General features: G+C 42.2%; 1 protein-coding gene across 2 annotated transcripts in view; it reads right to left on the minus strand.

Moving 5' to 3' along the window:
- The window catches only part of AATF (apoptosis antagonizing transcription factor), a 56,871-nt gene that overhangs the window by 13,251 nt on the left and 21,962 nt on the right, over positions 1 to 21,658 (minus strand). Inside the window, exons 7-11 of one of the 2 annotated variants that reach the window (XM_052803901.1) lie at positions 20,950 to 21,114; positions 20,089 to 20,172; positions 9,129 to 9,196; positions 7,025 to 7,105; positions 3,656 to 3,727 (exon numbers count right to left, since the gene is read on the minus strand). In XM_052803901.1, coding sequence (XP_052659861.1) covers positions 3,656 to 3,727; positions 7,025 to 7,105; positions 9,129 to 9,196; positions 20,089 to 20,172; positions 20,950 to 21,114 — 470 coding nt within the window. Of the gene's footprint in view, positions 1 to 3,655; positions 3,728 to 7,024; positions 7,106 to 9,128; positions 9,197 to 11,022; positions 12,232 to 20,088; positions 20,173 to 20,949; positions 21,115 to 21,658 lie in introns of those variants that run through there. The other variant, XM_052803902.1, reaches the window with a different exon arrangement.

The following is a 21,658-nucleotide window of genomic DNA, read 5'->3' on the forward strand; positions in this document are numbered from 1 at the left end:
AGAATTTAAGGGGAATGTTCTGCCAGCTCTGTTTCTACAACCCTTTTTTATATACAGCTCACTGACACTTTAAAATTTCTCAGACTACAACACAGAGCGCCCCGTTGTTCAGATGTGTATTTATTTTGGGGTCGTGCCTTCTAAGTGCCTGACCAGAAAAAAAACAATGGCTCTGAGCATGATCACATCACTTTGAAGTGTATACTTGCATTTTCAGTCTAGTAATTCACACTTGCAAACAATAAAATTACCTTCTTCTGTCACAAAGGAGAGCTGTTATCATTACTGCTTCCCTCTCATGCGTACAGGCCTGGCCCTTTCTTTTTAATTCACCTGCAGTTTAAAGCAGATGCTGAATTCTTCTTGCCTTCTCCAGTACGGCTGTGTGCTGCTAGAGAGGTATTATGGCCCATGGCAAATGCAGGGGCATTTTAAACAGGCATGTGAAATGAACCCTAGAGAGTGGCTATGATTTTCAAAAAAATGACTGATAGCAGCAGGTATCTTCATTTGGGGAGAGCTGAACCAAAACACCTAAAGAGGCCTAATCTTCAGACACTGGCCACTCCAGAATTGTGAATATGTTGTATGTCTGGATGCAAACACAAATGGTGTAAAGTAGGGAGGAAAAGAAGGAAGCGAAGCTAAGTAACGCCCAGGTTTTCAGTGCACAAAGCAAGAATGCCCACCCAAATGTGCCAGGGCCGCTGCAAACGGGAAGCAAGAATCTGTTCCTAAAGCCCACGTTGAACAGGACAAGAAATAATGAGCTTAGATGACAGCAGAGGGAAATTTAAGCTCAACGTTAGGACTAAACATTGCCAAAGCACATCCCGTCCAGAGGAAGCTACAGAGAAACTGCTTAAGGAAGACTGTAATGCCTGCAGTAGGCAAAGGTAAGGCATATTCTTTGTGTTACAGGTAACCGGCAGGCATTTTGGCAAACAGTGAGGAAAGCTTAGGCTTCTATTTGTGTATCTGTCTCTTGTCTGAAACAAAAGCTTTCCTATGTACGTTAAAAAATGAAATACTACTACTACTACTATTACTAAACCAGTTCTTTACAGGCACTTCTCAACAGCAGGCCGCCATTGCACAGAAGGGGAATCAGTCGCAGAAACACGGAGCGACCTGCTCAAGGTCATCCACGAAGCCACTGGAAGAACTAGGAACAGAACCGGCCCAGCCTGGTTCCGGCATTGCCCCATCCACGTCCAGGGCTTGCTCGAAAGCCTCATCTTGGCAGAATGGGATACAGCTGCCCACATGATACGACCCTCGGGCACACTTGCTGGTGCGCGAGCACATCAACCCACAGTCTCACTCTAGACGGCTAAACCAACATCAGGAGATAAGCGACTAAAATGCCATTAACAGAAAGTATGGCGGGCCTCCAAAGTGACTAATAAACTTAATGTAAGAAATAAGTTCCCGCAGTCAGACAATAAGCAGCAGCAGCTGCTGCCACACTGCTGCCACCAAAGAATCAGTAAAACATGCAAGCGATGTAATAACCCGCTCAATGTGGAGAAAACCCCCAGGAGACATTTTCAGTAAACCAAATGTCAAACACTCTGTCCCTACCACAATGATAACTATGTCGACACAGCATAACGTAGATAGCATCCTATTAGCTGTAATAGCTTCTGAGGGTCAGCCAGACCCCATGCAGTTTGTGGTGGACTCAAGGTGCCTCCTGAGAAGCGAGGGGAATAAGGGTTATGAAGATGGCAGCCAGACGAAGCGTAGCTGAGGCCCAAGAAGGCTATCGTGCAGAACGACTCCACTGTCCCAGCTGTTTCAATGCACTTCACGTTTGGATTGACTTGCTGGAGGATTTTGGCTTACAGAATGCATTTTCTATGCAACTTTTGGAACACAAGTGAGTGCGGTGGACTGCGAAGGAGGAAGCAATGTCACCTCTGGGGACAGCAAACATAGTATGGTAACTCCTAGATTGTTAGGATCGGTCTCACTATTTTTTTTTTACCTTCCTCCTGCTCACGCACACCCCGTGCAAGCTAAGCCTGCCTTCATTCTGGGGACAGAGCAGGGGTCTGTATGCCTGCCTAACCTGTAGGACAGTGCAATATGTAGTATACGCAAAAAATGACAGACATTCTAACCTCATTTGAAATTCTCAAAGCATAAGTAGTAACCAGTCAACTGGACATAATACTAAGAGAAATATTAGAGTCATGCATATTATTAATGAATACGGTATGAATTGGTTCTTCCTATACACACATATGCCACCTGCTAATTACCCCTAGACAAAAAATGGGGGGAACGAGCAGCACATCCCAGAACCATTTCTACAGGATGGTACGACTCCACTAGGAATGTCTCTATCCTGCCCCATGTTTTATTTGGGGCTATCCAAAACAGCAAAGACACCGATTCCATACAGGTAAGGAGGTCCTTGCCAGCTGGGAAGCACTGATAGCTGCTCGCTCAGGCCCTACATATCAGAAAAAAAAAAAAAGCACCCCATTTTCCAAACAGACGAAAGTGTCTGTGTCTAATCTCACAGTGCCCAAGCCACTTCTGTCCCTCTCTTCCTATGATCCAGGTAAGGGGGTGGCAGAACTGACCACCCCCTTATATGGCTGGAGGCATAGCTTTCACCCTACACATCCAACACATTTATTTTTGAGGTGAGAGGATCTAGACAATATTCAGAAATCAGAGCAGTTTTCTCACTTGAAGAAAAAGAAAAAAAGAAAGAGTAAAGAACGTATGAGAAAGATGCATGATGAAACAGCACAGGTCTTATTATGGACACAAAACGTCTTAGTGCCAGCTTACTGGAGAGCTCTCATCCAGAAGCCTGTGCAATATCCCAAAAGGCAACAGTCTAAGAACAGCAGGTATTTGGTTTCCATTTTGCAAACAGACAAATGACATCTCTCTCTCACAAAGCACAAACATGTTCCACAACCCAGGGGAAAGATGTTTCTCAAGCCTTCTACATCCATTCACTGGAAAAATTATTCCACCTCCTTCCCACGAAAAGCTCAGCATTTCCAGATTTAGTTTAAAAATGTAATACTTAAGAAATATGGGTGTACATGTAGAAAAACTATCTAGTAGCTATGCACAAAACTTCACTGATATTTTCTTTACTAATTAGCACGTTAAAACATTATAGTCTTCCAATAAAATTCTTCACTCTTTAAATAGACATAAACACAAGCAACATTTAGGTTTTGAGTGAACCATGACTGAACCATTCCAGTTATTAATTGATCTAAGAAAATGTATACTAAACAGAATTTAAAACAGGTGCCACTTCTGTTAAAAGACAAGTTCTTTGTAAGTTTCGATTATACCTGAAGACACCAGATAATGTAAGTTGTCTATTTCCAAAATAATTCCATAAAACTAGAAGATTTCAAAATCGGAGGAGTTTTAAAGCAGGAGTCAAAATGTGGATACTGAGATTTATGAAAATTTCTTGTTTGGTGTCACAGTAATTACAGAGTGAAAGCTCAGCCAGACTGCCTGGACAGATGTGACCAAGACACCCAGGCTATGATGCCAGTGACAAATGGTTAACTGATAAGAAGAAATGGAGGGGGCGACAGACTGAAGAACAGGTCAATATCATGCTGTCATGAAGCCATTTGAGAAACATAATTAATCTATTACTCACCTGGCATCATCATTCATTGTACAGTGGTCAATAGGTGCCATGAAGCTCACCAGCTTGCTATGGACATGATACCTGAATAGTGCAGGAAATAAGCAGGCAGCACATTAGTAACTATTAATGAAAAGGAAATGTTGCTGCTTGAATAGAAACATACCAGCCCCTGAAATGCAAACCGCTGGCTTTCCTGGTGGCTGATATCTAATGAGTCACTAGTTGTAGCTGGCAATTCCCCCTCCCTTCCCTCCTCCTCCTTTCTTATAACATGGACACAAGAATAATCAGATGATACACTGAACTGAATAGCAAGCCAATCCTTTTTTATCACAGCTAGAAAGAGGACATAGAGCATCCATTAATTGTGTGCGAGTACCTAATCAGACTCCCAGACAGACAACCCTGAAAAGTCAGAGCAAGAAGAACTCGTTTTCAGCCTTCCATTCAGCTGGCATCTTAATCACCTTCTGGAATTTGTGCCCAAAGAGCCCACTGCAGGCAGCAGAAGCGTCAGAGCATCAGACCTTCCAAGCATCCATCTGCTATCACTTTTTCCTTGCTCTGTGGTATCTAGGGCCCTAAAGGATATCAAAATCCCACTCTGCTAGCGATACCTGTAGTTGGAAAGTCTTACCCTGAATACCTTACAAATGGAGCATGTAAAAACAAGCAAAGGAGACAGGAAAAAGATCTGTGCAAAGACGAGATGGGGCATATCCAAGGTGATACAGTGCTGCATCTGTCTCAGCTTCTGATCCACCAAAATATTTCTGCAAGCTGTGCTGCACCTCCAGATACGGGAACCCCTGCCCGCTTTCCACACTGGGCTAGGAACTTCTGGTAGATTTCATGACTTATATTCAAGGACCTGACATAAAATTTAACAGAGTACTGAAAAACTCAGAATGGAAAGGTGGCTTTAAACCCTAGTGTCTAAGGGCAGGGGATTCCAAACCAATGGCTTTTGGTGTACACTACCATGCTGCCGACCCAAGTCTGTAATGTTTTATACGACCAAGCTGCTGCTATTTTTAGAGCTTGACAAATAGCAGGCAAAAGGATTCACAAGCATTTGCCCAGAATCACCTTTCCACTCTGTCACCTCTGCACTCCCTTTTGTTTGCTTATGCAGGAACATTCCCTCGAGGGGATTTTTAGCTCACAAGACTATTTCAGAATGGCTCTTCAGGCACAGCACACACTCACCCTTACACAAGGGCTTCTCTGCACAATCAAGTCTTTCTCACTCGTAATGGAAGCAAATGCCCTGGTCTAACGCTGTAGTGATCGAGTCAGGGAACAGACATAGCTGTGCAGGGCTAGTACTGCAGAAAACAACAGGTCAATAGGCTGGACTATGAAATAGTTTGCTTATGAGACATTAACAACTGATGGATTCATAGAGATCAAACCTTATACAGGGACAGCCTGCGTAGTGGCAAGGGGACTTAGCAATTCTGATAAATTCTCTGACACGAGTTGTTTGTCCAGAACTAATTACTGTCACATTTTTTTAAATCAGGACTTTAAAAATACCAGTCTAGCAGATATAAAATACTTAATTTCATTCACAGAAAGACATCCCATGCAGCACAGGACCAGAAATCACTGTCATGACAAATAGGTGTGCACGCATCACTCCTCCATATCTACCTCAAGAAAAGGCATGTCCTAGTGAGGGATAGCGGAGTTCTAGGCACCAGGTTTCTTAAGCTCGACTGTGGAGTTTTAGGACGAGCTCATTTCCCCTCTTAGTGCCCCAATTTCCCTGTCTATGAAGGGGACAGGTACTCATGTCAAGCGCAAGATCGGCTGCTTTTGAAAGCACTTGGAGACCCTCAGACCCTACAATAAACTAGCACATTTCATCCAAACGTGCTGTAACATTGAAGGTTTGCTAAAGGATTGCTAAAAAGGTAGAATTACGGAGACAGACGAAACTTAGTATGTGATACTTTGCTTTCCAGGATCTCAAAGTCCTTCAGGAAAACAAATCTAAGTACTGCTGCCCCCATTTTAGAGAAGGAAAAAGAAGAACAGAGGATAAGTGATCTGCCTGGGGTGACACTGAGTCTCTCAGTGGAAGAACCAACTATTTAAAAACACCCATTTGGACTCTACTGGACTATTCTGAAAAGATGCTGGAGCTTAACTGCATGTTAATCCTAAACACAGACAATGACACTTTTTTCTTTTATTGATATTTTCCCTGCAGGGTCAGTACAACTTTTATTTAAAGAAGAAAAAAAAGGCACCTAAGATCTAAGAGGCAATTGACTTGGCGAGATAGCTGATCTCTCAGGAATGCTGAAGCGCACAGATTGCACACAATGAGAGACTTCCCCATTATTCCTGGAGGTTTACGAGTCTGACTCAGTTGTGTGATGTTGTCAGTAGTTTTGACTGAATCATGAATATATCCAATTATGTGTGATGCTGACAGAAAAGAATATTGATAGTCAATAATTATAGGCTTTTCAGGCCAACAAAGTAGCTCTTCCCTCTTTTAATAAATTATCTTATGACATCTATCTTAAAAATTGCTATGCCAGGCCTGACCCAGACTGACTCCACTGACTTTCTATCAGATGCCATCTAAACTCACGATTTATAGTTTACTCACAAAAGGATGGTTAATGTTGCAGGTTTTTCAGGAAGCGGTGCAGCTTTTCAGCATGCCTCCCTGCCACAAACACCTCCTCCACTACAAATCATGCAGTCATGCTAAACTCAGGGAGACTAATATATCTGCTCTGCAAAGGGGGAAAAAAAAATCCTATCCTCTCCAGACTGCTTCCCTTTCCACCCTACCGCATGGAAGATTCTTCCACTAGAAACACAACAGGAGAGATCAACCCAAATTAGTGATCCAGGAGTCAGGATGTGAAATGCTTTGAGGCTAAAGAATGCTGCGATGGGACTTATAAAAATAAAGAGAGATTAGACACCAAATTCCAACTGACAGTCAGTGGGAAACAGACATCTACCTCACTGAGGCTTTTCTGCACATCTTCCCCTAGAGCTGCTATTCACGTTTTAGTCAGCTAAATATATATTGCACAAGAGATGTTTATTGGCTTTCACTGGAAATTACGGCCCCAAATCGCTTAGGAACATTTGAACAGCTCTCTCCAGTGTTTTCTGAGACCAATGAACACTCTTGCCAAGACTGATCTGGGCAATGCTCACAGGCTGCATCCAGCCAAGCTCTTATTCTAGGCTCAGAGAACATTAAGATTCCCCTGTGGATGCCCCAGAGCAAGACACGTTGCCCTAAAAGGCATGAATAAGCCTACCAATGCACCCCAGAGCCAACCCAGTCCAGTCAGACTTTATTTGGCAAAATCAGAACTTCTTGCAGAAGCTGTCACCCACCGGATTCTCCTTCCTTTACTGGCTTTTCTGTCCACTTTCTTCTTTATTTTGCTTCGTAACTTCTGGATGGCCAGCCATTGCCTGAGGAATGCAAAACAACAGTTACACAATGTTTAGATCCACTAGGAAAATGAGCATTAGGTACACTGGGGTCTGAGGCCCTTCCCAGCCCTTCTACCTATTGCATTTACACAAGAGAAGGAGATCAGAACCTCAGAAAAACAAGTATGAAACTTCAGGTGCCCGTGGTACTGCTTCACTCCACAGGCATGGCATTTAAACGATAAGCTGTTCTCCTGACTCCAGCCATAATGGGACGCGCAGACCAGACCTGCTGATCCCGATGAGACAGTCACTGTTCAGTGAGAATATTCTACCTGCAGGGAAATCCATGGAGGCTGCAAGCTTGGCTCCATTTTTTATTCTTCCTTGATTACTAAATTTTTTAAAGAATCCTTAGAATTAAAAAGAAAATCTTTACCAAATATAAATGCTAAAATCTGTAAAAAATGTCTTTACAGGTACTGCTTTTTTGTTTCAGCCTTGATTACTAGAATAACTTCTGTTTTGCATATAGAAAGCCCATAACAGAACAGATGGTCTGCCACATCCTAAACTGATTCTTTAAGTGAGATAGGTTATGCTAACTTCATGAACAGAATTACCATGATGCAGTAGATGTTCTGAATTTATTTCCTCCCTCAGTTTTGCAAGGTATATTGAAAATTATAAGCAAGTATTTCTCCTCACTATCTCTGACTTAAACCTGGCAAATCTAGCAAGAAGCCCTATATAATGCTCCAACTATTACTAAACAAAACAGAAGAAAGAAAAGCAATAAACACTTTCAGAAAGTGCTGTCTGATCCCTGACTGTATTTAGAAGGGAAGGTTCAACTTCTCAAACAGAACTTCATCAAGTCAAAGAAGTTTTCAGCAGGGAAAAACTACTAGTTATAAATATTTTTTTATGAAAACGAGCGTCATCTTACCTGATTTATACAATGAAAACTTGACATCAGGGAAAAAAATCTAGCAAAATCCAATTACTGCAATCTTAATATAATCTTAATTACTGTAATCTATTTTATTGTAAAGTCAGATAAATGTACAATGTAATCACCACTTAAATGTAATTTTGTCTATATCATGTTAAATTATAGTGAATAGCTTTCCATAATATTCCAGACATACACAAAATAAATTTGACACATTGCACTAAAATTTGGGTAATATTTTACAAGGATAAAAGTTATTTCACCATCACAAAATTTCCTAATGCATTTTCTCCACCTCCCCATACGCATAGCCCCATAGCACTTTCATTGGAGAGCCCTGCTCCAGCATTTTCAGCCTTCCTCTGCTTATACACTTTTCTAAATTATAGCCCATGGCTACTTAAATGTACACAGTTCACTAAGTGGTATTTGGAAGATTCTTTATTTTCTAACTGTAGAATTAAACAAAGAAATAAGAGCTTCCCTGCATGGAATTACATTTTACTTCCGCATGTAGGAAACATTCCCCGGTACTGTTTTAATTGTATAGTATCTTTTCTTACAGCAGGGAGAGAGCATACACAGGAATTGCTTTAACAGATCTCAGGACAGAAGGTTTGCTCCTCTAAAACAATGACAAATCAGAGCTTGTAATGAGAAAAGGCCAAATTTCAGCAGCTGGCAGTCACTTTGTTTTGTTCCCCCTAGCTAGGGTCACTTAAGACACCCCTCTATGCACTCCCTTTGTGCTGCCTGAACCACTGAGAGACAGAAATATTCGAAGTCTGGAACAAGCCTTTAAAAGGAAAGTATCTTCAGGGGATCGCAGACAAACCAGGGCACAGCTCAAAGGCTGGCAAACTCGGAGTCAGACAGTGTGATCCATAACTAAGGAATACGTTAGAAGGATGACTTTCTTGACTACTGTCATACTGTTTTAATAATTTGTTATGTAATTTCTTACACCCAGATGATTTCTCCAGAGTAATTCAAAATTTTGCCCTCTACAATGAACTGGACTGGAAGCTCACAAGTAGTTTTGAACTTCTGGACTGGAATACAGTGCTGGGGTGAAACTAGTCATGTTACAGACAACTTCCTACTTACCTGCCCATTGCTACCTGGTCATTGGGGTCCAATGAAGTGGTTTTACGTTCTATAAGTTCTCGAAGGAGCTAGAAGAAAGACAACAATCCCATTTAAAAGCACAGTAAAGACAAGTTAATGCAAACACGCTCACAGGTTTCTCAGATGACTTAAGAAATTAGCTGCCAAGTTCCCAAGGGAACCTGTATGCCTCATTTCTTAAAACTCCTGGTAAAACCTCCCAAGCCCAGAACCAAGGCTTTTTAACACTTCCTCTGCACGAGAGAGTTTTCCAAGGGAAAAAGCTGATGGCTATGCTAAAAGTTTAAGTAACTGTAGATCATCTCCCTCTTCCAAAAAGGTCCCCACAGAATATGTGACTGGAGCATAGCACTGAAGGCCACTACAAAGAGTTTCTGTATATAATTTCAGATGGATCTAGGAGTAGTATAGTCTTTCCTTCAATGCATCATGGTTTATTTAGGTGACATGTAGCGTCATGTCATTCATCTGAAGAGAATCTCAAAGGTTATGCAGAGCCGGAGGGGCACAGTTCAGCAGCACCGTGGTCCAAGCACAAGAAGCCCCACACGGGCAAAGCAAACTAACGATCTTAAGTCTAAGCAATGGCAAAGGACTGGAATCCCTGGGGGCACTGCAAAGCCTCTTCTGGGATTGTCAGATGGGCCAACCGTTTGGTAACTGCTGGTCCCAGGAGCCCAGAGCAAAGCGTACAATCCCACAGCGGGCAAAGAGGTGACAAGCCTGAGGGGATGTGAGCAGCTGAGCCTCGGCTTGTATTTCAGAGGCTGGTACTGTTCCTTGGGCTTCGGAAGGATAAAAAAGGCCTGAACGTTCACAGGCTGTTGTGTACACAACTCCCACGGGCAAGAGATGTAATGCAGGCAGATCTGCAGTAACACCTCTGCCCCACAGGTCTTGCCCCACGCTTTGAGTGGGGAGGGCAGGGGAGAACTGAAACACTTCACCAAACAAAAGTCAAGCGTTGCTGGGCAGTAACGCTTGCTCTGAGGAACAGCACAGCAAAATAATTTTTATAGCTGGAGCAGGAATGCTCAAGCAGGCTTTTCTATTTCTTTTCATGTCCTGAGGGTTGGGTTTTGTCCTTTTTGCTTCCTGCAGCCAAAGAATATTGTGAACAGCCTTTTTGGATACTTGACTGGTGCTATATGTTTATCACCACTCACTGTAAATTGTACGTGCCGTGCCTTGGGTATTAGCCAACGTATTAACACAAAGAACAGAAATAAACCCTCCAAAACTGAGGGGCACGGACTGCTTTCTAGATGCCGACATTTCAATGCCTAGGGAAATTACTGCCTCAGCTCAGAAAGCACCCAAACCAGACCCACCTGGAAACCAGAGAGTCCAGGCAATTCCACAAAGATGCTAGAGAAGAAAGGATGAAAGATGCTTTTCCTCCACCCTATACCTTTGCTCAAGTAGGAGAGCTGGACTGCAATGGTCATTCGAGGTACAGTAACAGTCATGGAAAGCAGGGCTTGGGGAGCAGCCACGGTCCTGGCTATAGTCTTCACCTGGCCCAAGACAGCACGCACAGACAAGGCAAGAGGACAAGAAAGAAGCTCCACATCCCCCCCACAGCCAGGGATGTGGAGAAGGAAATACCAGCTCAAGTGAGACGACGGCATTTCTGAGCACAGCTTAGCTCGTGACTACCACTGTGCTCAGGGCAGCCTGCCCTCAAACAGCTTCCCAGGCACCGACGCTGCCCCACCGAGCGCAGCTGACACCAAAAGCTGTCCCGGGCACAGTGCTACATGAGAAACTTGCTGACCCCCATAGTTTCTGATCGCTTAAGTACACTACTGGAGGGAGGGAGGGAAAAGGCATGCACCCCACAAAAGAAAAATGCCATAAAGGTAGATGGGTATCATTTTACGACCCTTTTTTATTTTCAAATAAGAGACACTCAAGCAACAGAGATAATATTTATACCTGTGCACATCTCTTCTCTCCTTCAAGGCATACACCATATTACAAAAACAAAAAAAGAGCAATTCAAGCATAATTAAAAACCTGCCATGACTTTTTTTCTATTTGCTTAGTTTTGGAGATTATTACTGCAGCAATTACATTTAAAAATTCCAGGACGAGAGGCCGCTGGTTTATTATCACAAGAAAACAGCAAGCTACTTCTCTGCCCTGTTTATCTGATTGATTCCCAACATCTTTCTGGCACACAATCTATCAGTTTATCTCTCCCACTTCATCACAGTCACTTCTGGCAGCTAAATACAAGATCCAAATCCAGTGTTACACAGACATACGACACAGTAAACCTATGTAACACCGCTACTCTGTAAACAGCTGCCCTTAAGGCTAAGCAGAAATGGGATCTTGGTTTCTAGTCAATATTCTGTCAAAAGCAAGGTGGGAGGGAGGGTTTTAACAGCAGCGAGAAATGGTGCAGCAAGGGTTTAGTGGTTTCTTCCTGTACCAGCAATGAGGTGTGTTTACTGTCTCCTCTTATCTTGCTTCTTTGGCACGACGCACAGAAAAAACTGCTGAGTAGTAATGGCAGAGGCTAAGGCACAAAACACGGTAACGCACAGACGTCCTACGCTCTTAGAGAACTAAGCAGCAAGATGTTTTTCAGCAGGACTTGCTCGTCCTGGTGGCCCACCAAATCCACAGACTGGTAGACCCAGGACTGCCACCAAGATCTTACACCTATGTCCGCACTGGTTAGAACAAGATGCATTTTTGGGGCAGGTTCCTAATGCTGCACCTGGGAAGTGGGCAGGATCTTCTCAGACAGGATCACTCTCCTTTTGGCAAGGCAGCGTTTCCCGTGATGGTTGTGAAGGGCAAGGAGCCGAACTGTGTGCCACTTAGCAGGGCGACAGCAGGGATCCCATTATTTGCTGGGGGGCATATCCTCTCCTCTGTGTACAGAATTAGCAGGGAAAAGCTTTGCGCAGCAGTAGGAGACTAAACCTTGCACACAGTCGTCTCCTCTGCACTAACTAGGCCACCAGCCGATCAGCCATTAGTTGAGGCAGAGACGGTTTTGTTGACCTTGGGGCTGACAGTGAAATGTTCTTTCGGTGCAGCGTCAACTGCAGGACTGGGGACACTGCTGTGGAGAGGAGAGGGGGACAAAGGTGAGGGGGAAGTAAAAAAAGGCCAGAACAAGAGGGAAATTAGGAAATAGAAATAAAAGCTGCGAAGCATCTTATTACATCTAAATAGTGTACGTCTTAAAGCTAAAGTTATAAATCATGCTAACAATGGTTACTAAAATAAAAGTGGATGTAGCCAGAGGCTACCACTGAAAAAGTCAGTCTAGACCTGCCTCGCTGCCTTTGGTCTTTAAGGATTTGATTAGTTTTTCCGCTTTCTAGTTCAGAGTCTTGCATTCAGCCCATGCTCCAGAGCCAGCTAGGGCTCAGGATACAAAATGAATGATAAATTCATTTACTGAATAAAGCAACACTGTTTTCACAGCACAAGACTTAAAACACTTCCGAAGCTGTAATATTTCATTAAGCTTGGTGATTCTGGTTAAAATTTATTAGTCAAAACAGAAAACTCTCATCAGACCCCATATATTCCATTAGAAGTGATATATGGTGTCTCCCAATCTCTAATTATTAACTAGGAAGTGTAAGTAAATCACTACCAGCATTAAGCCCTGATGTGTGAAGACAGAGTTTGAGTTAGGCAATTTCAGCATCAAAAGGCTTTGATTTGAAACATATCCCTTTTTGCTTTCCTTCCTTCACCTCTTCACATCTTCCCTGAACTTCAAAAACCTAAGCTCAGTCTCCCACGTAAGCAAACACAACTGCCTACCTGCAACCAAGTGCAACCACGTCCAGCCGCCTGCAGCTCAACTACCAACTCCAAGCTGCTCCTACCAAAAGCTGGAACCAGGAGGACAAACTGCGTGCAAAGCGGACAACGGGCAATAGTAAGCAGAAGAAAGTTGCTAACATCAGTTTTATTTGCCTTTGGAATGAAGCAGCGATGCTTGCCACGAGCGCTCCTGCGCGCGCGTTTCTGAACTCAACAGAGCTTCGCTATTAGAACCAACCCAGCCAGACTCCCTAGTCAAAACCAGGGACTACCAACCACACGAGTAAAGAAAAGCACGCAGAAGTCGCGTGGTTTGCCAAGGCCCACAAGCCGTGTTTGCGGAGGGCCGGGACCAGATGGGAACTGACTCTGCCTCCTGTGTCCTGAGCACGTGAGAGAGCTTAAAATCTCCAACTGCTAGCCAAGAGCAAGGCAGCGCTCCCGCAGAACAGGTCTGAAGGCAAGAGCTTCAAAAGCGGTTAGTATTCACCTACCTTTGCTGACACCAAAGCTGGGGTCAGTGATGTGTGCTTTCTAAAGAATTCACCTTAAAAGGACTCCCTCTCTACACTAGTTAAAGAGATGCACACAAAGTACATTGTACAAAATTAGAGGGATTTAGAAATGCCATCAGCGTGTTGTTCAAGGGTAATAGAGATTCATTTCTCATTTTAGAGGTCAATTTTCATTTTAGAGGTTAGGTCTCATTTTCATGCACTATCTATCAGTGTTTCTAATACTACAGTTGCTGACCTTTCTGATTTGCAGACCCCTAAGAATTTCCAGTTGAGACAAAGAGCTAAGTATAGCTGAAATAAGCCTAGTGACAAAAGGCTCACTTTTCTTAGACCTCACAGATCAATTCAAATTAATACCTTGCAAAAGTTGATCTATAGTATATCACAGGAAACAGTTGAGTTTACAAAGCTTAGAAATATAATCGGAACAAAAGGAACACTTTTTCTCTGATGTTATTAAAATCTTCAGAAAAGCCAGCAAAGGCACGGGTCATTTCTGCTACAGTGCATCAAAGCCACCTACTCTGTCTTGCAAGTGGCACTGCTGCCTTTGAATTCACCGAGTCAGGTATGCGAAGAGGTGAGAGGCAGCCTCAGCCCGGCCGTTGTGCTGGCCGCTGTACGGGAAAGTCAAACCAGTCCTCTTGGGCTCCCTGTGCCAGTAATAACATCAAACAAGGGGCCGACAACGTTCGTCTTAAAACAACTGTGCAGAACAATGGAAAAGCAGAGCCTCGTACCGCTTCTGCCATCTTAGTCGTTTGCTGAAAGCAACAGAAACAGAAAAAGATTTGACTATCCGTGGATTCTGAAACAATGAGAAAAATGGGAGAAACCCAGACTTCAGGTTTACCAGCAGCTGCTCACCTTTACTAGACTACTCTATCACTCCTTGGCTAAAAAAATACTCCGTTTATTAGTGAGGAACTCTGTAATATTTGCAAATTGCTTACGTGGACTTTTCTAGCTAAATGTGTATTTGTTACTAGACACAGTAAACAAACAATTATTGTGGTGTGAAGGTCTACTAACAGCACTCTGCTATCTTTTAATACAGAATCCTTTCAAAAGCTCAGGCAAATTACCTTCATCCTGCCTCACAGAGCTGCAACACGATACGTCACACTGAAAATGTGTTATTGTTAAGTTATCTTTTAACAGTTTAAAAAGCAGTTATTTTTTAACAAAATCACCGCAGGAAACAAAAGGAGAGAAGCTAAAGTACAACTTGTCAAGTTCAAGTAAAGTAAGACTGCAAACACCAAATGCTTTTCCTCTTTCCTGGTGAAAATGCAAAGTCACTCCTGAACAGAAAGTTGACAAAGCTGCATTTTATCAATGTAATTTCAATACTTTCTAACTTAATTTTTTTCTCCTTTAGTCTTTGGAGAGACATGGTAAATCACATGACTTTTCCCTTCTTTTTCATATTTATACAGCATATAATTATTTAAAACAGCATAAATTACGAAAAGGTTGCTTCTAGTCCAGGATTCATTCAGCATGCACTCTGTCCCAATGTAGAAACAAGCTGTTTCTTTTCTTCTTTCAAGCTCCCACACAGTAGTAGTGTAACACCATTTGGATTTCTAGCAACACCAGAGAAAATTTAGACTGCAGCTCAAATATTATTTTTAAATCCCCTTGAAACGCTTTTTTTAAATTTAATTTTCTTCAATCTATATAATGTAAAAACCTAAACTGCAGGATGATATCACTGGACAGTGTCTTTTTAAAAAACATTTTATTAAAATTCGGTTTTGTATAAAATAGGCATTGACTTGCGTATTTTCTAATAACCCATTAAGAGAAGTTTCAAATCAAGCTTTAAAACGTGTTATTAACCATCTACCCAGCCATTTGAAAGATACATGCCTGTGATAAGAGTATTGTATTGCCATTAACCTGTGGGATGGTTCGAGACATCTCTTATTCACACAAAACTCTAAATGCATCTAATTAAAGCCACAAGATCAGCTGTCCATATTAATCACTCACCAGTTTAATTAAGGTAAACCAGCTTGTCAGAAAGCCAGTCTTCTCTCTATTCCTCACCATTATCGACTTTTAATAGTTCACTGGATTAGTAATTACTTGTTTACGGCATTATGAAATACCTGGGAGAGAAAACCCCAGTATGTGTCCAGTGCTTTATGCCAACTCTTGCTTGGGAAACGAGGAGAAATTTATCCCATCTGGTAAAGTTTTCTAAAAAGCCATACACTGCGATTTGGACACAAGTACAACAAATTGAGCTAGAAGTATCTTAACATGAGATTCAGACTTGCAACTTTATTTTGTGGTGACTCAGATTAGAGCAGGCATTCTGAACACTAAGCTAGGAAAAAGGCAGTTAGTGAGATCTCTTGCTCACTTTAAAAACCATACCTGTCACACAGGGTGTGCAAGAGTGGGCAGGCACATACAGTGCCACTCCACAAGGGACAACAATAGAGTAAGTTACAAGTCCTACAACTAAACAACGTTTTCTACAGGATCAACTCCTTTCCTAAGTAATTAGGGTATAGGTAAGGAAGGGAGCAAGCCTCTTCCTTGCTGTTCAAGCACGCTCACCTGGGGAGTAAATCCCAAACAGTAACAGTTCACTGCAACATAATGCAGTAGTTGAGGGATGACAGTCCTCTCCAACCTACGGGCAGTCCTGCCTGGCAAACTGCTGCCATCTCTCTTTGCAGACTTCAGTGTTTCGTTAAATGTTCCCCATCCACTTTGGCTCTGCTCAGCTTCTGAGGTTGTGGTGATCACAAACAAGACTGATGACTGCGGGTTGTTATAAAATGCAGTGACATATAACGTAACCAAAATCAGGGGGAGGAGGGAGCAGGAGAGCAGAGAAAAAAAGGGATTATGTATATTCCTAATTCTCCTTAGGCATACCTGCTGCCATCAATGATGAACATTTGTTCTGGGAAGAGCTGCTACCAGTGGAACGCTTAGCATATGAACACTAACCTAATTCCTGTTGGAAATAAACCAATTTCCACTCTCTCCTTTACTAGAGGAGTATTTCAACCTAATAATAAAATCTCCACTGTAGCATGTCAGACCAGCAGCTCTCTGGTAGCAGGCTGGAATTTTAAGTCTTAATGCTGCAGTATCAGCTGTAATGAATTCTACGTAAATATGACTTCTAAAAATAAAAAGCCTTTTTCTTCCCTTAAAACCATGTATGAAGGAGAGTTTAAAAGAAAAGGAAATGGGGTCTAGCCTCTCACTGCTGTCAGTAATGAGGATCCTTCTGAAACAGTTTAACTATTCCCACCCCATGCAACCCAGATAAAAATATTTCACTTGCATTATTCAGCTCAGCTTTACATTACCATTCAACATGGGCCACCACAATAAAAATTATAACTGCTTATAAAACAAGTGAAGAATATGAGAAAAGGCAAAGTGAGATGAACAGACAGAACAGAGTTAAATCCTGAATCATCGTAAAATTCCACCAGCCCCACATAGTGAATTCTATTGAATACCAAGACCTGGACAAGAAAACTGTTTTATCCACAGGAAAAACAGATTCAGTAAAGAGTTTTCTATTATAATCTATAACAAAACAGTACAGCCACTTATTCTGTTATCATTAACTTGTGCACATCCATCAGATCTTGTTCATTTTTACTTGCTTAATTTCACACTGAAATATTCAGGAAGTTGGTTTCCAATGTCCTTCTTTATCTGAACGTTTACCTTTAATAAACCGTAAGCAGTAATCAAAATAAACTAATCATTATAAAATGTTATTTAGAAAAACGAAAGTGATACTAAAAAGAGTCTGGATCTAAATTTAAATACAAAGCAAAAAGCACCCATTGAAATGTACACATATACTTTGCAATAAGTATTACGCACAGAGGTCAGAGCTTCTGAGTAACCTCAGCTCCAACAACCAGAGACGTTGCTGCTGGTTACTCCTGAAGAACCAGTTCCCTTTCCACATTTTATTTATATATGTACATCCACACACGCAATCACACATGCACACACACACAAAAGCGCTGCACAGTTATGACCCATCTGAAAGAAAACACATTCACTGTATTGTCAGCGCTCTATTGTAATGCACTCTACCCTTTCTGAATGCAATGTTCAGCTTCAGCTTACCACCCTGACAAATAAAGGAAAGCACTTTATGAAACCAATTTAATTGGGAGGTGACAGAAAACATACAGCTATTTTCTTTAGCCTTATCACTGAATTGGCTTCAGCTCCAATCTCTGCCAAATCCCACTCAACAGAAGACATTAACCAGGTCAGCGGAACAGGTGCTGTACGGTGTCTGGCAAGGGGCTGGCATCCCCACAATTACTTGCACACAATGAAGCAGTAATCTTTACAGATCATCTCGCCCAAGAAGCATATTGGGGATGGGAAGAGAGGAGAAGGGTGGAAGGGAGGGAGGGAAGGAAGGAAGGAGGGAGGGAGGAAGGGAGGGATGAAAAAAAAAAAAAAAACCAAGAAAGGAAAATGAATGTGTAGCTGCCTTGCGGCTCAGCAGATGTCTGTGCGTGATGTACGAGGCTAGGATAAGCTGTCGTAGCCCGCTGCCAAAGAGTGGTAAGTGATTAAAGCCTCCACCGGGCTAAGCACCATATTTAGAGTCTATGGGGTTTCGAAGTTGCACCCATTCCTTGCTGTGCTGCCAGATGTTGCTGGCTGGTCCGGCTCCTATTCACTGTGCACGGGAGGCAGCAGTTGGTATAGCAAGGAATGCAATCTGGAACGTTTCCGGAGGTGCCGTACATTAAACCGGTGTCACCCATCCTTCACCTCTACCGAATGCTGAAACAACTCCAATTTGCTGCCACTTCCCTCTTGGGAAATGGCCAAGATACAGTTGTGCCTGGCAGACCCATTTGTTTTACTCAGGTGATTCTCTTCCCTCAATGACCTCTATTAGTTTAAGTTTTAATTTAGATTAACCCCAGCACCCCAATTAACCAGTGAGGGGAAAAGCTAAGCTGTGACTAGTCATATTTCTGAAATCACGATTTATCGAAGTTAAAGTTATTAGAAGGAAAGACGGGCCATTCATCTATTGCTATTTTTCTTTTAAAAATTTAACATTTCATGGCCAAGAAGCGCCTTCTCTGCACAGGTCCACGGACTGTCAATCACAGCTATTTCTCCTTGACCACTTCACAACTTCGTTATACTAACTTAATTTGTTTTGTGTTCTTAGGGTCCACTCGGCTCCCAAAGCTGGGTTTCTGGTCCACTTGTACCCCAAATTCCACCTCAGTACTATGTCACTGCCTTACAGATTCGGCCTCTTCAACCACTGCTGCCAACAAGACAGGCACTCTCCGGTGGCCATTTTAGAGCCTACACAAATGAAGCTGGCATCTTCACCTGCCCAAGAGATGCTGCTCAATTCTATAGCAATACTAACAGAGATGCTCTTACAATAAATGCAAAGCCTGGAGAAGAGCTAGCTTGGAATACAATCCTGGCTCTGAGGCAGGCTGCTTTGAGTAGATCCCTCACAAACATTAAATATTCAAATTGCCCTAATTCTGCACTAGGTGAGGTCTACTGCAAAAAGTTTCTTGGACATCTACAGCAGTAGGGTTGGAAGTATGTTGAAGACCTTCTTGGAGGGGGAAAAAAAGGCAGCATTAAAGTTCTCTCTATTTCCTATCTGTAAAACACAGATAAGAATTACCAATTTAATACATATTTTTATTCACCTTTAGTCCTGGCTCTGTACATGAAACCCCAAATTTTGAAAGTATTCAAACGCTTCTGGTTAAATCAGTCGTCAGAGCACAGTCACATGGCAACAGCTCTCTTCCACTGCCCTAACACTTTACTAGCCACTGCCTTTCTAATGATATAATGATATTTGTTTAGTCCTGAAGTTAAAGCTCTCTGTGGATCATCAGTGCAAAACTAGTTTTTCATGCATTGGGGAGGGACTTACAGTGAATCATACTCCTCAATATATGGCAATTTCAGTATTTCATAAAGCTGACACTGTCCTTTATTAAATAAATTACAAACACAAGGTTTCCCTAAGCTGCAGCCTCCATGCACCGGGTGCAGATTCCTTGTTTCTAAGAATTTTGCAAATAAAAAGAATAACTGGCCTAAATCCAAGCTGGCACAACTCCAAGAAAAGTGCTAGAGAAGCCCTGCAGCTTTTTCATTCAGTAGGTAGATGAGATGATTTAGGTTGAGATGAGAGTAACTTAGGTGCTTTTGAGGATCTACTAAAATCGTTTTTCATAACGGGACTCTACCCACAGAGAGCAGTCACCTTTAGAGAATTCAGTAATTTTTCTCTTGTGTAGCCATGTTCACCAGTGAGGACAATAGGCATAGACCTTATCCTGCAGCCCTGACTCACTCAAGTACAGCAGTGCCAGTGACGGCAGTAAGTTTACATCCATAATGCAAGTTTAAGCTCACGTAGCCCTATATCGAAAGTTGAGAGCGAAGCCCTCAGAGGTATCTACAGAGATTTCGGATGTTAAAAACATGTAGCTGAGTTTCACTGGTAAGAGAAACTTAGAGCACAGAACCAACTGCTTTAGCTCTGTAAGTATTAAAAACCAACTGGAGCCATAATTCCAGTACACAGATTTACCGTCACTTACCTGGTGATAAAAGTCATCATCATCAAATATCTCCTCGTCTATGTCCTTCAGGTGCCTGTTGGAATCTGACTGAGGGAGGACTTCCTAGAAGCACAAAGGAAATGCTGAAAGCTCATCTGTGCGTATTTCTGTCCCTAATTCTGATGACACCACATGCAGCGGCTGGTAAACACAATTGAAGATAGGAAGGAATGGAGAAAAGCGCCCAACATAACAAGCTTCTAAGGACTAGGAATACATTTAAAGGCAAGGCAGAAACGCTGCCAATGCCAAAATAGATTTATGATACCTTTACTGGGAAATAAATAGGACTGTGCAAAGTCTTTCTGGCAAAATACTACAGATATTTTTAATGTAATGGCAAAAATATATCTTGCAAGTGCAGTAATTCTACATGATCTCTCAGAATTGAGTATTTATTCATTCTCAAATACTAAATTAATAACAGACTTACTACTAACATATTCTGTAGGTTGTATGCAGTATGATTTTAGAAGTGACTTTCTGGGTTACAGATTCTAAACTCTAGAGTAAAAACAAAGTTTTGTAGCTGCTCCCTCCAAAAGCAGATTTAGTGAGCATCACTTCCTACAGCACAGGAGGGGCACAATCACAGACCAAACCTTGTTTTCCCCTGTCAAGAACTGGCACAGGAGATGATAATGCAAACACCACAAAACTGGAATTGAAATGTCTACATCTTTTTCTTAGCCATTACATTACAGGAATCAAACACTCAAGATATCTCCTCCATAAATCTCTCACAAACAAGAATATTACCTGCTAAAGGCTCAAGCTAATTGTTTTGCAAAGAGTTTCGCTGCTGCTACAGGATGAGTTATATAAACAAAATACCCTTACCGAATTTTCAGGCAAAGATTCAGGGACCGGATGAGATTCCTGTTCCTGCTTTCCCAGCACTGTATACACTGATCGCTTGGTCTGTGTCCGTCGTAGTAATCTCTCCTTGTCCATCATAATATGATCAATCTGAGTCAAGATTGAACGCTCAAAGGCACCGAAACCCTGCAACAACATTAACTAGTGTCAGATAATGCAGAAAGCTTTTCCTCAAGGCAGCAATGTTCCTCTATCTTTCCATGTCAGTGGATAAGCAGACAGCATTCCAAGAGGAGGGGGTTTGGGTTTCGTTGCAGGGATTTCTGCTAGATTTTTTTATTTGTTTCTCCCTCTCTCTCCCTTCCCAAACTGAGGCAATCTGACGCCTGGCTTAATAAAATGCCTTTGCTGTTCTTGTTCAGATGAACTTCTCAATGATTAATACTAACTCACAGATGTTAGGAGACCCTGGATCTTCAGGTGAAATTATTACCCATTGTATTAAAGTGTATACTTCATGGAGGAGGAGAGCCACAGAAGCCCCTAGTTCTGTTCTAGAACACAAACAGCTTGTTGATCAGCAATAGTGGCATTTTCCTAGAGCTTACTTGCTGCTGGAGACTGGCTACGATGAGATGTCTGGTTGGGAGAACACCAGTACTATCCAATAGTTTTTCCCAAAACTTGGGAAACGATTTGGCCCTGAAAAATTTTTTCCTGCCCATTGGCT

This window comes from Harpia harpyja, chromosome 12 (genome assembly GCF_026419915.1).
Source record: "Harpia harpyja isolate bHarHar1 chromosome 12, bHarHar1 primary haplotype, whole genome shotgun sequence".
In the NCBI taxonomy this organism is placed as follows: domain Eukaryota; kingdom Metazoa; phylum Chordata; class Aves; order Accipitriformes; family Accipitridae; genus Harpia; species Harpia harpyja.